Here is a 16,186-nt window from a genome sequence, read left to right on the forward strand (position 1 = left end):
TGGTAGCGTGGTGTGGGAGCTTTTCACATAACTGTGAGGTTTTGGGGCTCAAATCCAAAAGAGGATGTTTTTTGCTGTGGTGCCACTGAGACAGTAATGGCCCACTCCTACCCTGGAGCTATGGGATCTCTGATGTTGGTAGTTGTAGTTTTATAATGATTGTGGTATCAGCTAAATGAGCATACATGAAATTCCACAAGAGCCCGGAGAACACGACGACATACGTGGAGTTTATCTCTCGTGGTGTTTGCCGCCATGATTTAAGTCTCGTAAGGAACAGAACTTCCTTTTCAGTGAGAACACTTTTGTCAAACAGCATGTACAAAATATCGCTCTCGATGCCTGGCCAGGCATTTGCAGTTAGTCGTCAGTGATCTAATGTCTGGCACAGTGGACGGGCCCATCAAAGACATTAGCGTCAAAGCCTTGCTTTCGTTCATTTACTGTTTGCTGATAACTTAAACTATCAGCAAACAGTAAATGAACGAAAGCAAGGCTCGCGTGCCAGTTAAGTCGTTTGTCAGACCTGGGGGGGGGGGGGGGGCTTCTTAGGCTATGCGTTGAATGGGAATACTAGAGAATAGCCGAGGTGATGTTTGCAAAATCGCGGCTACTGCTTCCACCACTTCTCCCTCTTCCCCCAGTATGTCCAGTTTGCCTTCAGTGTGGATGGAGTTTTATGAGTGGAAAAAAAAAAAAAAAAGCCAAGCTTTCTAAGAGATTTCCCATCTGCCCCGTGCTAGTCCCCTGAGTTAGCTGTGTAATCAGCGTGTTTACTCACTAATGCTATCGTGCCCACATCACAGAGACAGTCGTTACACTGGGTAATTATATCCCAGCACGCAAGTCTACTGCTCCTGCCCGGCTGTCCCGTTTCAGACCAGTTCTGTGTCCTCAACTACCCTGCTGTCAAACGTCATTGCTCCCCCCGGCTCTCCTTTAGGCCACACCCACAGACACCCCGCAGGAGAACTGTATGCATCAGCTCTACCTGTTCTGAATGCTTGGTAGCGTTCTGTGAAGGGCGAATAAGCTTTCCGTACTTTGCAATTTGCATTTTGTGTCTGAGAGTGTTTTTTGTTGTTGTTGTTGTTGGTATCAGGATTTTTTGGGAATAGCTGCATATGAAAGATTTTTTTCAGTCTCCCTTTAGTAGTTAATCTCAGGTGCTTTGTAGGTGTATGTTGTCATTTGCAGATATTGAATAAGATTTAAGTTGTCTGTAATTTTCACTCTTCCCTGTTTTTTAAATTAATATCTGAGTCATCGATCATTTCTCTGGCCGTTGAGCTTTGTCAGTTTGAGACTTTCAGTTGGCTCTGACCTGGGCGCAGTTGTGTACAGATCAGCAAATCTAATTTAGGATTACTGTTGTTTTCTCTATGTTTCAAGTGTTTTCTGACAGTTACTGAAAGTCAGTTACATAACAGCATTCAGAATAATTTGATCAGAGTCAAATTTGAATGCTTGTTCAGAACAAGTACAAGGCTAGAAACCCTTGTATTTCCTCTCTGTGTAACTGAAGGGGGATTTTTAGGATCACAGATATTATTTGTTCATGACGGAATTAGCCAGAAATCCCGTCAGGCCAGTGTTAGTGCTAACTGGGGCATAAAGTAGTTGGATTAGAGTAAAACCCATTTTAATCTCCTCAACGTTAATCAAGTTGTGTAGCTTTATCACAACAACTATACAGATCCTCTCTGAACCCAGCAGACGTATATCTGTTCTCCACAGGGGGCTTTACGCTAAGAACAAATAGCAAAGGACAGTACATTATACTTAACTGTATTTTTCCATTGTATCGCTGCAGCAGGGGTGGTCTCTGATAGCCTTGTAATCTGGAATACAGCGTTATGTATGTACAAAGAGAGGGACAGCACTCATGTTTATTTAAACCTACTGCTTCATGCCTCTTGTTCTTCTACAGACAGTGGCTTGAGGGACCTGCATTTTAATCAAGTTGTTCTCTTTCCATTTACATATTCCGCTCACACGTAAACGGTTCGTGGGCAGATGATTGAATGCAATCTGTTTTGGTATCATCAGTGTGTAGGTGTTGTTTGATGTTGTTTTTAGTCGCAGGTTATATTTCATTCGCAACACGTTAAAGTAATGGACACCGTTCCATAGAATCGTTGTACTCAAACGGACGATGAGCATGTTTTAAACAACAATCTTGCCCGTTAAAATGTACCGGTCTGTAGAGGCTCATCGTTTTCAGCTGTCAGCATTAGACAATTAGTCCATGAACTGGCCGTTTTGGATACCATAGCGTCCTACTCTGGGACTGGAAGGCCTGGATGAGGAAGAGGAGGAGGAACCATTTTGAGGTGACCTCCCTTGTACCCTGTGGTGATGACAGTTTGTCTGGAGTGTGGACGTACCTTTACTCCCACTGACTCTCTCTTGGGCGCATGCAAAATACTTACTCCAGCCTTTACACAACAGCGGTGCTGTAGGTTTCAGAGGGCACAGGCTGTGAGACAAGAATCATTCTTCGGAAGAGTTCTTTGACTCGCTGTGAAGCACTCAAAGACACATGACTCAGCTTATTTGACTCACAAAACTTGAATGTAATGTACTAAGCACGAGAGGCATTCTCAAGAGGCATTCATTAAAAAGAAAAAAAAAAACTAGCATGCTTTCAGTGAATGATGGTAAGTGAAGGCAAAAAAAAAAAAAAAATCAAAAAACAGCAAGAGCAGCTGTGTGCTAATAGGTTTAAATCAGCAGAAAAGACTTTCAGGTTTTTTCGAGGGAAATGCCAGACACAGACGGAGTCATGGCGAGTTTGTCTTTCAGATCTCTGACAGAGCTGAAGCTGCTCCTCAGCAAACCGGAGTCAAACTCCAGAGTCAAAGACCACCCAGCTCTCTGCAGTGCAAAAGGCCACGCTACACTGGCAGCGCGTTCACTGCTGCCCACGCTACTCAAACCAAACCTTTTACATAAGTCCACGGACCGTGGGAACACAGGAACCCGGGCCTGACTCTCGCCTTTTCCTCTTTTCACGGCCTGTCACGGCCCTGAGACCCAAACGCTGCAAATTCAAACCAGGGTCTGAGAAAATTTGACTTGGAAATCGCACACGGCCTAAAATCCCTTCGCACTAAATTTTTAAAATCTGTCATCTTCCAAAAATAGCGTGTTTACAATTCGGCCGTCAATATTTAAAGAAGCGTGGGCCGGACTGGAGAGTCAGTGCTGATTGTCTGACTTCAGACTCTCGGCCTTGTTAGAGGGTCAGGCAAAGGTTTTTGATCAGAGTGTTTGTAAAGCAGTCTAATGTGTACCCTCAGGCCTCGGGTGGTAGTGTTCAAAGAGAAAACCCACCGGTTTGTTCAGTACATTGCTTGAGGTATGTGCTGAAACAGGGCAGAGCCTGAGCGAAGTGGGTTTTTTAGTGATGATGAAGTTACAGTGTATTAATATAATTTTGATTTGACTTTGTTATAGACAGGTAAAGCCCTTTGAGACTATAAATAGTGATGTTGGGCTCTAAATAAATATTATTATTATTATTATTATTATTATTATTATTATTATTACTAAGCAATGACCTGTATGACATATGGAGCTTGTCAAACAAACAAATAAACAAATAAATACATAAATACATACATAAATGGTAACAAATTTGGAATGGATAAATACAGACCTTCATGTAATTTTTTTAAAAAAAAAATTTCTAGCCTCCAATCCAATCTTTGAATTGACACGTCATGAATGAAGGAAACAATTACAGAACTCAGTGTGATATGCGCGTGCAGTCAGGAAATGCCTAATTTCTGTGGTATTCCCTGGATTTTCCCTAGACTAGCATTTAATCTTACAATCAAACGGGTACACCCCTACAGTGACCTCAGAAATCAACATAACGAGCTGAGCGGCGAAGTTGCTATGGTGACCGTTCTGTTAGAGGCACACAAAGACCTCAGACAGGGCAGGCTACTGAACAGGGGACGTGAAATTGCCGGACTGATTCACCACCTGGATTCCTGACTGAGGTATCTAACAGGATTGGGGACCGTGAACCACACAGTACTTCAACCTCAGTCCAAACCAGCAGCCCAGGAAACCTTGTTTGACCATACACATACATATTGTTGACTCTGCATGGATTGTGTATATAATAAGTATTGTTGTTCATGATCACTATCTATAAAAACAGATCAGCTTTATATCAGTGGCTTGAATTACAGCATTATTTGTGCTAGAAATTTACATTCACTTCAAAAAATCATTTCACAAGCTGGTAAACTGAGCTCTGTCCAAGCCAAGTGACCCTCCGAAGCGAGGAATAAATGACAGGCTGCTGTGTTCTGTGCAGGATGCTGCAGTCCGAGGTGCTCCAGGCACGCAATAACATTACAGTCTCTGTATGAAGGCATCTCACTCTTGCACCGCGAGTTTTATTCCCTTCGTTACAGCGATTAATGTACATCGTTTTAATCGCCACAGCACTTCAACGCGTCACGATACTGCTCACGAGATGTCCGTACAGGACGACTGCATGCATTATCAGGAAACAAACCCCGGCTGTCTGAAAGGGCAAAAAGTGTGTTTGAATTTTAACTATATGCGTATAAGGAGAGCCGTGCACAATACAGCTTTCCAGGAGCAGCAACAAAACAATGTTCTTTTTCTTTTTCTTCTTGTTTTGTTGTTGTTGTTGTTGTTGTTGTTATAGTGGAATGCACCAGCAATAAGTGCCAGGTGAATAGAAAACTTGCTTTTCAGAGCTTCATGACTCTGTAAAAAAAAAAAAAAAAAAAATGATCTGAGCAAATTTTATTGAGAGGCTCGTGTGATGTGTTACCATAGTTACCCTTGCTGGCACAGCTTATGTAATTTCCCTCAACTATTTTTTTTTGGAATAACATGCAAGCATACACATATTTTTTCATCGTTGTTGTCTCTACCCTGAATTGAATCAAAACTCATTTATGTTCTTCTCTGCAGCTCCAGAAATAACTAAAGCTAGGTTATGTTTGAAGTAAAAGACTTGTTGCCAAGCAACAGGCTTTCTAAGTCATCACTGCCATATGAGGTCTCCGGTTCTCCTCCTGTGCAAAGACTTGCAATAATTCAATAATTTGTACCTAACCGCAAAAAAAAAAAAAAAAAAAAAAAAAAGAAAAGAAAAGAAAAAGAAAGAAAGAAAGACAAAAGTCTTCAGAACTTTTCACTTAGTATTTGACATTGTAAATAAAATAAAGTAACAGTGAGCCTGCAGCATGGTGTCTGAGAGATTTGAACAGATTTATACAATTCCCATCTGGTTCAGCTGGAAAAGCCTTTTTGGTCTTGCCCTGATGTTTTCCAGATGTGTTTTTCCCACTGTTTGTTTTTCTCTTTATAAAAAGATGCACTGTAACAGTCTAGCTGGGAATTTCAGAAGCACACAGCGGAGAGAAGACCTTCGCCCTTGTGTTCCTTAAAGCACATACTAGGAACTCTGAAACGGACCGACTGAGAAAACAGCGGGTTTAGCGACATCTAGTGGTGAACTGGAGTTCAGTGCGTTTTCTCTTTTAACTACACGAAAAAAAGGACGTATGGAAAAAGTGTGTCGCCCACTGACCCAGAGCTTGTACAGGCTTAATAGCTTTAGCTGGGGGCATTTTTATGAAATGGAAGGGAAAGGATCTGTGTGATAATTTTCCTTTTTTTCTTCAGTTACATTCAGACAATCGATTCTCTTCTAGGAAAGGGTATGAACTCAAATGGTACAGCGCTCACTTAGCATGCAAGAGGTAGCAGGATCGAAGTCTGCATTCTCCAGGGCTTTCTTTTGTTCTAGTTGGGTTTCGAGGTGGCTCAGTGGTTAGCACTGTTGCCTCACAGCAAGGAGGCCCTGGGTTTGAATCCCGGCTGTCCCAGATCCTTTCTGTGTGGAGTTTGCGTGTTCTCCCCGTGTTTACATGGGTTCCCTCTGGGATTGGTACTCCTGTCAGCGCCCTTGACCAAGGCACTGGCAAATAGACCTGGTGCCCGGGTGTTGGCAGCAGCGGCTGCCCACTGCTCCTAGTTCATTGTGTTTGTGCTCACTGATGTCAGGACGGATTAAATGCAGTGCAATGTGTGTGCGTCACACGTTGCACTGCTCAGTGTGTGTATGTGTGACAAATAAAGTTCTTCTTCTTGAAATACCTTTGGGCATCTTGTGAAAAGTCCAACAAACAGTCCCATTTTACTCACTGTCCTCAAACCATCGTCAACAGAAATGGGATTTAAAAAGGATCTAAAAATACGAACCATTGTCATTTTCTACTTAAGGGAATTCTCATTGAACAGAACTGTCATATGTTTATTGTCATGTGATACGGTAAATCAGAAACATTCAATTCTGTAACCTCAAGCTGACAAATACGTTTAAAATAAAACAATGCAGAAACACAATGACTTTACTGTTCTATGTTTGAACAGATAACAGATCTCCTCTGACCTTCAAAAACGATCCTCGTTAAAGTGAGACAATCTCAGCCGAGCATTGAAAATAACGAGAACGCAGCATATCGTAAAGTGACATTTATTTTTGTGGAAGACTTAACTCCTGTACAAGTAAGGAGTGGAGCAGCTTAGTCAGGCAAAACATTTTGCCTGTCATGTTTCCCTGCAAGCCTCTCATCTCCTTCAACACAGACTCTCTACACAAGCACACAATTACACATTCTACAGAGATTCAGTAGAACAAAAAAAAAAGAAAAAAAGAAAAAGAAACAACTAAAAATGTTCAACTCAAACATTTTGATGATCTAAACAGTCATATAAGACAGCCACAAGTCTTTCTGCACTCCTCTTGTGTGAGGGGAGTGAGAGAGAGAGAGTGAGAGAGAGAGAGACAGAGAGAGAGAGAGACAGAGAGAGAGAGAGAGAGAGAGAGTGAGAGCTGCACTGAGGGTTTTCTGGAGCTCAGGCGAAGTTCTTCTTGAGGAAGTTGATGAGACCGTTGGTGGAGGAGTCGTGGGAACTGACCTCAGCCTTGTCCTGCAGCTCTGGCTCTATCTTCTTAGCCAGCTGCTTCCCAAGCTCAACTCTGATTGGTTAATGAGGACAGGAAAAATAATAGCAAAACGTTGAACGCTTCAAGAAGATGAGTGAGAGATAAAAATATGAACAAACAAAACCAGGACGGATGGTTAGTGAGGATGTGGTTGAAGTCAAACTTACCCCCATTGGTCGAAACTGTTGATCTCCCATATCACACCTTGTACGAAGATCTTATGCTCGTACATAGCTGCAATTAAGAGTTCATAGTCACTCCTTTTCTCTTTTTGGTACTGATGAAATCCAATAGCGGTTTCATTGTGTTTCACTGTGATATTCATTTTTGCTATTTTGAGATTCTACATACAATTACTGGACCGAAAGCTAACTGTAATCAAAGCTAACTGTTTGTCTAATCTCAAGTTTGTTTAATCTCAGAATCATCACCATCCAATCCAGTAGATAATCTAAAAATGTGTGTCTGCTTGGTGAAAACGATGCTCTGTAGAAACTAAGCGACTTTGCGCACTCACCGATAAGTGCACCAAGTGTGAAAGGGGACAGCTTCTTGAAGATGATAGAGTTGGTTGGTTTGTTTCCTTGGAATACCTATGAACAGAGAAATTGAGACCTTCTGTTTACAATAGCATGGCACACTCCATACTGTACCATAACCAGGAACAGTGGTCGTAACATCTTTGTGTAATGCCAAAAAATGACCACTAGGGGGTAGTATTTGCCCATGCTCCTCAGTACACCCTATTCCCTCACTTTGTGTGGCAGGATCTTTTCAAGGGCTTCTCCACTCAGACCTCCTGCCTCCAGCTCCTTCTTGGCCTCCTCAGTTGTCTTTCCCTTCATCATAGCCTCTGTCTGGGCCAAGAAGTTCGCTATGAGGATCTGTGGACGCAAACAGAGAACAAGATCAAGCAATAGACCAGTTTCAATGTCATTTAGCACAATCTTCAGGTCTTTCATTCTTAAAACTCATCTGTCAAAATGTTGCGACGGCTCTAGCTGAAGCATGTTTGTGGTGTACGTCAATGGTTCTAATTTTAATGACACAAAGGAATAACGATTCTTGTTTTCCCTTCATTCAGTAAAATTTGTCGTGGTATGTGCTCATAAAATGACAATATATCTCTATATATATATATATATTCATTGCTTTGGCCTGTTGCTGTAGATTGTACATGGAGAGGGGGTTAAGGTAAATGAGGCTCTGTACCTTGTGATGCAGGTTATTTCTGATTGGGTGCTGCGTCTGAGCAGGGATGAGGAAGTCTGAGGGCACGATGCGTGTTCCTGCGGATAACACAGAACACTGTTTCTCACACTCACGGTCAGAGTATGCCTTCAGCAACATCGAGAAAGAATTAACATTAAAAGTGGATGCACTTTATTACTCTGTACAAAGGGTAAACTGGATATATTACTCAATAAGCAAACTGTGAACTTTAACGGCAGTTAAACTGCACCTTGGTGAATGAGTTGGTAAAAAGCGTGCTGCCCATTGGTTCCTGGCTCTCCCCATACGATTGGTCCAGTGTGGTAGTTCACACGGTGGCCGTGGACAGTGATGTACTTCCCGTTGGATTCCATGTCACCCTAGAAAACAGGCACTAACGGTCACCTCTGCCTTTTTAAACGTTGGAATTTGTTTTTGTTGTTTTTTTTCTCATTTGACAGACAGATTTTCCCGGCACTATTCTGTACAGTGACAGACCTGTTTGAGACAGATTTACTCGATGCTACGCTGACCTGTTGGAAGTAGGCTGCAAAGCGATGCATGTACTGATCGTAGGGCAGCAGCGCGTGGGTCTCGATCTGGAAGAAGTTGATGTACCAGACGCCGAGCAGGGCCAGCAGAACGGGGGCGTTCTTGTCCAGAGGGGCTGTGCGGAAGTGGGTGTCCTGTGATAAAAAACACAAATTCAAACTCAGGACCACTGACATCACCTACCACCTCCTTCTATTCACGATTACACAAGAGAGGAGCTGCATAAAGTTCCACCACACCATTCACACTGTGCATTTCCATATGGTGCTACCACGTTATCCAGCTACTGGCAGCCGCAAAGTGCCAATGTGCATCATTAATTTTATTTGGTGCATATGAGCTAATGTATTAAAAATTGTTAAAAACAAAGTGATAAAAGTGTTTGTTTGTTTTTTTTATCAAGGAAAAGACATTTCAGGTGCATAACTGTCATTGATTTATCTTCTCCCATTGAGAAGTGGGATACTTACCATCCAGTGAGCTCCAGACAGCAGCTTCTCAAAGTTCTCGAAGCCTGAGGAGTTTAGACCACACAAACAAATCATCAAAATTTTCTTTCAGTCCCACATCACATCATAGTGTTGGCTACAAACAAAATGTGCAAATAAACACAATGCTTATTTACCAATGTGAAGAGCAATGGACAGTCCAATTGCTGACCACAAGGAATAACGTCCACCAACCCACTGAAAGACAAGTATTCTCATTAATATATGCACCGGCAAATGGTTATTTTGAGTACAATGAAAACCAATAAATGTTTGGTTTGTATTTTGCCTGTATTCTGTCTGTCTCAGGAGTCGCTTTGGATAAACGCATCTGCTAAATGAATTCATGTAAAATGTGAATGTAAATCATGTTTGTACAAAATTAACCCAATTCACTCCAACACTATTTTGTACGAAATACACAGAGAAGGCTTTACTATGTCCTCTGTTCTGTGGTTGGGAATGTTTTAAGAGTGTTTTTTGGAGAACAATGTTTGCATCATGGTCGGTGAGCAAATTTGGGGTATATCCCATTGTTATGTCTGCGGCTCGCTAAGGGACAGTACCAGAAAACTCACACGAAGCTTTTTGTCCCTAGCATGCGAGTGCAGCCCTCTTAGGGAACAGTCTCTCTCAATCACGCATGATAGAACACTCCTCTCCGACTTACAATGCCAGGCAGCTGCCCCTGAAACAGGGCCTCTCGCCTCAGATACTGAGCACTGCGTTAAGGCATGTTAAACTCCTGACTGAACACACTCTCTGAACACTCCCAGTACAGCACAGCAGGGCCCGACACAGCACAGCACAGGGAACAGTGAACACAAGATACGATAACACATCCGTTATCCTGCAGCTCACTCCATTTTTAAAGTATTAAAGGCATATGGAAGCATAAGTAACATTGTACTACAACGAACGCACTGTCATACAGTAAGGGCTTAAAAAGCCATAACATTCTGAGGTGTGTCGGGGGGGGAGCGTTGCCCTTTAAATATCAACAATGTGACTAAATCTAGCCGTTCGACCTTTGATGTGACCCCGGCTTTCGGTAACCTCTGCATAAGATAAGGTCATTCCCATTTATAACATACAGCAGCCTCTGATTACCCAGCACCTGCCAGTCTGTGTGTCCAGCCACCTACTTCACGGGTCAAACGTCTGTGCTATTTATAGACAGTGCCTGAGTGTTCGTCACGCCTAAGAACAGTGGAACAGGCTGAAGAGTGGTGAGTTCAATATCGTCGGGTCCATTTTACTCACATCCCAGAACTCAAACATGTTGGCAGGGTCAATGCCAAAGTCCTTCACTTTGGGCTGGAAAAAAAAAAAGAGAGGAAAGAAATGAATAATGCAGGGGGTGTGTGTGAATATATTCTGTTTGATTCCAAAAAGCACAACGATGCAAATCAGATCTTTGAAGCGAGAAGGAAAGAAAGACTCACTGCGTTAGTAGACAGGGCTACAAAGTGCTTGGCCACAGCGGCTTTCTGTCAAAAGAAGGAACAGAACGAGCACGTGTGAAAACAGAGGTGCATGTTCAATGTGATCACCGTGTGACATGTTTTCAAGGTGGCAACTCACGTCTTTCGCAACATTAAGGAACCACTCTTTTGCTGATTCGGCATTGGTAATAGTTTCTTGGGTGGTGAATGTCTGAGGGAGACATAAAAAAAAAAAAGAAGATTTTGCAAATTAAGCATACATATTTCAATCAAAAGAACAACAACAACACAACGACAACAACAAACACAGCATAGGCTGAGTGTCTATAACACTCTAGCTATGTCTCTTATTGGATTTTCCCTGTGCATTCTCTCTCAATCAACTGCTGATCAGACAGAAACTCTGACTTGGATTGAGACAAGCTGCCTAGAGGAACATGACCAAGCAAGCAGGATTGAATTCCTTTGTCGAGTGGAATCTTCCATTCAGCCCAATAAAAGCTGCTAACCGCCCCCCCCCCCCCCCCCCCCTCGAGTGGAAACTTCCACGTCAAAGTTCTTGTGTGAGTGAAGAGAGCAGAAAGGAGGATGCAATACCTTGGAGGCAATGATGAAGAGGGTGGTCTCAGCATTGAGTTCAGCCAGGGTCTTTGCAATATGTGTACCATCGATGTTAGAGACGAACCATACACAGGGTCCACCTTTGGAATATGGTTTCAGGGCCTCAGTCACCATCAGGGGGCCCTACCACAAACAAACAAACAAACAAACAAAAAAAAGCTGCATTTATTCATCTGGGAAAAAAACTGCTACCTGGTTTTCAAACGTAATACAACACAGCATCTATGTATCACATAGAAGTAGTGGTAACTGTTACTGCTTTCAGAGATGTAAAGAAATCAACTGATGTTGGATAGGTGACACAAAGGGGCACGCCGCACACACCAGGTCAGACCCTCCGATGCCGACGTTGACTACGTCGGTGATGCTCTTTCCCGTGTAGCCTTTCCACTCACCGCTGCGGACTTTCTGTGGTGGAAACAGAGTGTGGCTGATTTTAGTGGACGTGCTTGTCGCTCCTTGTAAAAATCCATAACCTCACCAGATTACGTGAGATCCGAAACCAGCGTCTCCAAAAAAAAAGTGAATGTGTTAGTGCGCTTACGTGACAGAAGCCTTTCATCTTCTCCAGGACCTTGTTGACCTCAGGCATCACGTCTGTCCCGTCCACCTTGATGGGGGTGTTTGAGCGATTCCGCAGAGCTACATGGAGCACGGCACGACCCTGCTCAGACCAGATCGGGAGCAGGCAAGATTATTGCATCCATGTCATAATTCATATGCTCTTTTTAATTGGAAAAAGGATAGTAAAACAACCACAGGACCATAAGATCACAGTTTTCTCATTTTCCTTCTATGGTAAAAACACATGATGAAAGACCTGAAGATCATGCTATAAATGACATTAAACATCCATAAGATTCATTTGCAAGGTTTAATAGAGGAAGAAGAGGCCAAGTAGGAGATGTCTCTGTGCTCCCATAGGTCATAAACTGCAAATTTTATCACATGACCTGCACTGTGTTCACCATTGTTCTTAAATTTCACACAGACACGTGATTAATATATGTTAATGTAATTTTACTGTACATTTCATGTTTGCCACGTAAATGATCTACTTCCATAGCTTAATGTGTAAGAGATATAATGGGCTGAAATGAAGTAGTGTCTATGTTTCAAACTATAAATACTGCATTTCATAAACCTGTCTACATTGGCTAAGTGTCGGCGAATCCGTACACACATCCAAACAGCACTTCAGCATTTCCAGTTGGGTGAAAACCCCATGTAAAAACTGTCTTTGTGCAAGAATATTTCATTGTGACCGTCAATATGGCCTGTGATACGTAAGGATAAGCAAAATCTGGAGGGAAATACAGGAGGCAGGAGGATCCATACCTCAGTGAAGTTTATCTTCTCTCCAGAAAACATCTTGTCCCTGGCAGCCTCCACACCTCTGGCCTTTGCCTATGAAAGACAATATAGAAAACAAACAAACACAGAATGCACTACGCATATACCATATGTCCATGGGTTTGTAAAAATTATTTTCTGCCACTGAAATACATTATAGTAAGAGGTATTTAACATGATATTATAATGCTCCATTTTTCCTGTCTGGAAAGAGAGCATGACAGCGATAGAAATCATCCGTCAATGAACCGAACTTCTGACGTTGTGATAGCAATAAAAAGTGCATAACTGCGATCAAATATCTCTCTCACCAGATCCACCAACATATGCATCACTTCCTCATTGATGAGATTCTTTGAGTAATCGAGAAGAATATCTCCATCATCTGTTTTAAGGGTAAGGCTGTTGAAACAAAGAAACAGCACTGCTATTTTTCATCCAAATTAAATCTGCGCTTTGCCTAACAAAATCATAAAAACACAATAGTTTCTTTTCCGCAAGCAGAAAACATTGTCAAAAATGGAAATTTAAAATTACAATTCAGTATTACTTAAGACCAAGTTACTACGCACAGCGCGTGTTGAACAACGCTTCGAAATCTATTTCACTTCATTATTTATCGCGCATTAAGTAGAATGAGTGGATCACGGACAGTGTTGCATAATTTTTGGCTCAGTATAAAACGCGAGACCCGCCCACTATGTTGAACCACGGGCTCCACTGAAGACAGGTTGAAGAGTGGAGCGTTTCATCTATTTAATTATTTTGCCCTTTTTTCCACAAAGCGTCTCAGAGGCATAAGATGAATACTTGCAGGGGGGGAAAACTTGCATTATCTTGTTATAAGATTCTGAGATACTGTTTAAATAATGTACCTGAACTTATGGAATCTTTCCTTGTCAGCTTCGAACATTTTCCTCATTACGAGGTCTCCAGCATGGGCTTTGTACCATTGCTCGAGCTTCTGGAAGTGTGGGTCGCTTGTGAGTCCCATTGTGTCTCCTGAAGGTTGGCGTGTTTCTGGCTCGCTCTGGTACCCTGGCTGACTGAGTTTTGAGACGCCAGCTGAATATATATTTGAAGGGCGTAATGTGAAGGTAGCTCTGAGATACAACTACTACTCGTCTCCTCCAATCGTCGCTCGCCAATTTGCTCCTCCTACAGTGACACGCACTGTACATCAGTTTGAACAGTCAGACTGAGATTTCACAGTAGGCAACTACAGAGCCCTTCAAAATAAGTTAATATTAACGGTCTGTGAAGGTAATTTATCTTCTTCACATCACGAAAATACATCAAACGTTTCAAATGCAAAGGATTTCCACTGCATTACCACAAACACGTGGACATATTTATCTAACAACTCTTGGAAAAAAAAGTTGCAAGGGGTTGGAAATTGTCTACACAGCGTGTGCTTCCAGGTGTACTCATCATACACACACACACACACACACACACACACACACATATATATATATATATATATGTGTGTGTGTGTGCGTGTGTGTGTGTATGATATTCTATGGGTGTAAATGTCATGAAGAGGCAGAACTATATTTACCATACCGTAAATGATTTTTCTGATCAGTTCTGCCTGGGAACTGCTTAACGGTTCCCTCTGGAAGGACTCGTGTAGTGAAATATAACACATCAGTGGACGAGTTGGATAATTCCTCGGGATGGTTCTCGGTGTACCGAAATAGCGCCACTTGAGTGCGATTTATAAAACAGGCGCACGCGGAAAAGTGAACTGCATGTCCTCCTTTAAATAATGACCATGCGGCTCATCATGAAAAATCGTAATCACACAGCACGTTTGTAGCACTGGATATTTAAAATATTGACATTTATGTTTTGTTTGCTTGCTGACATGATTTTTCGTGTTTTGCACGCGAATTGAAGCCTTAGACTGCAAACCTGTTCATGCTGGATACATGCTTATATATTTCTTTTAGAAATATATTGCTTTGGAGACACCAGACATATTTCCTTAAAGGTTCGCTCGTTCATTCCAACACTGTTCCCTAGTCGCGTAGCCAGGTCATGTTGCGAACTATTCCCTTGGGGAGCCAAATCGAACGCTTGAACTCTGTCAAACTGAATAGAGCGATCGCCATCTACAGTTAGAGAGGTGTACTCACCGCATGAAATATAACAATTTAAAGAACAACCACTAGAGGGCATGGAACTCCATTGCATCGCCTGAATTACAAGCGTTGACAATGATCTACTCGTTACGTGACTTATCACAATTTTATTGGCATTATACAAAAAATGTCTGTACTTTGTACAGAAAATTGCTCTCAAACTACAACTAATATATACAGATGAACATATCCATAAAATACATGAACATGGTTATGAATTGTGTCTATCAACGGTTGTGTGCAGTCGGAAATGAATCTAATTACAGTACAATAAAACCTACTCTCCCTCTTGAAGCTGATCAAGTACCATAGTTTCACTTGCAAGCATTAGTGCGTCAGAATGTTTGCACATCTTCACCACTGTGTCAAAACGGTTTTTGTGATTTTGGCCCTAAATTTCAGCAACCGTGTGTGACCAGGAGGACGATACATAGCAGTGACGACGTTACCAGTATAACCACAAATTGCAGCGTAACCTTTTTTTTGGGTGCACTTTATGTTTATTCTGCTTATAGGATAACGTGGCCCTCTCTTCGTTTTAAATTGCTAAAATGGAACTGCCGCTAGATTATGCAAATCACACTCAGTTTTGTGCTCTGCATGGAAGAGTAAAAGACGTACATGGTAGTCATACTATGAAAAGATTTGATCCACGTACATCTCTATATATGATACTGACAACTGCTGAATATAAATATCTGTCGCGCACCGGGAAAACTCCCTTTCAGTGTGCAAATTTCACTTGACCTCATATAGAGATACGTCATTTCCGTTACACACAGACAGGGATTCGCTGTCAGGAGGGTGGGATACATAGCTGGTAAGTGATGCGATTAACAACTGTAGATTAAAGCAGTTTTACAAATAATAGACTGTATTCCTAGAATCGCCACGCACAAGACTTAACACAAATTGACAGAGCTCCATAAATAACCACGAAAATTAAGTTTTTAAAGTTTCTTTTACGTTGCAAAATCGTGTCGCAATATAGCTAATTGCTATCTGAAACGCCAGCTAGCTGACCAGCTATCGATGGATAGCTAAACGTTAGCACATATTAGCGTACCAGTTGGTGCAGTTCGTCCCATTTTGGTGAAAAGGTAAAACGCCCATAAAGATGATGGATAACCCAGAATCGTGGTAAGAGCTGACAACAATTAACCTGTTGATGATTTTGTCGGTAAATAGCGGATTTGTCACTTGTGGCATCTGAGGCATCACATTTTAAACAGATTAATGCTAGCCGTCTTAGTACTGGCTGTGTGCAACCAGCGACCTGGAATTCAGTGCTCCCACATAATTTCCCATAAGAATCTTCCCGGCAGTAGCCACCCTGATGTGTTGTGTATCGATTGCTAG

The 16,186-nt window shown here is 42.0% G+C and overlaps 1 protein-coding gene across 4 annotated transcripts; it reads right to left on the reverse strand.

The window, feature by feature from the left end:
• Window positions 1–6,887: 6,887 nt before the first annotated feature.
• Window positions 6,888–13,716, reverse strand: gpib (glucose-6-phosphate isomerase b). Of its 4 annotated transcripts, none has more exons than XM_030794388.1 (18): window positions 13,556–13,716; window positions 12,992–13,082; window positions 12,666–12,734; window positions 11,872–11,991; window positions 11,652–11,735; window positions 11,304–11,450; window positions 10,846–10,917; window positions 10,707–10,751; window positions 10,525–10,578; window positions 9,399–9,459; window positions 9,244–9,287; window positions 8,755–8,907; window positions 8,472–8,601; window positions 8,222–8,298; window positions 7,765–7,866; window positions 7,527–7,602; window positions 7,177–7,243; window positions 6,888–7,042 (listed from the first exon to the last, which is right to left on the reverse strand). In XM_030794388.1, exons 1-18 carry the CDS (start codon window positions 13,672–13,674, stop codon window positions 6,919–6,921), a joined length of 1,635 nt encoding a protein of 544 aa, XP_030650248.1. In that variant the 5' UTR covers window positions 13,675–13,716; the 3' UTR covers window positions 6,888–6,918. The 4 variants fall into 4 exon arrangements, with proteins under 4 accessions (XP_030650248.1, XP_030650246.1, XP_030650247.1 ...); XM_030794386.1 differs by having other exon boundaries at window positions 7,765–7,893; XM_030794387.1 differs by having other exon boundaries at window positions 7,765–7,893; window positions 10,707–10,747; window positions 10,842–10,917.
• Window positions 13,717–16,186: the final 2,470 nt, after the last annotated feature.

This window comes from Chanos chanos, chromosome 2 (assembly GCF_902362185.1).
Source record: "Chanos chanos chromosome 2, fChaCha1.1, whole genome shotgun sequence".
Taxonomy (NCBI): Eukaryota; Metazoa; Chordata; class Actinopteri; order Gonorynchiformes; family Chanidae; genus Chanos; species Chanos chanos.

Bases quoted from the DNA above. Each gene is read 5' to 3' on its own strand.
- gpib (XM_030794386.1), bottom strand. From the start codon at position 13,674: ATGGGACTCACAAGCGACCCACACTTCCAGAAGCTCGAGCAATGGTAC. The intron at 10,579-10,706 runs GTGAGTCTTTCT...TTTTTTTTCCAG, and splicing joins TAGCCCTGTCTACTAACGCA to CCCAAAGTGAAGGACTTTGG. The intron at 9,288-9,398 runs GTAAATAAGCAT...TAAACTCCTCAG, and splicing joins GTCCATTGCTCTTCACATTG to GCTTCGAGAACTTTGAGAAG.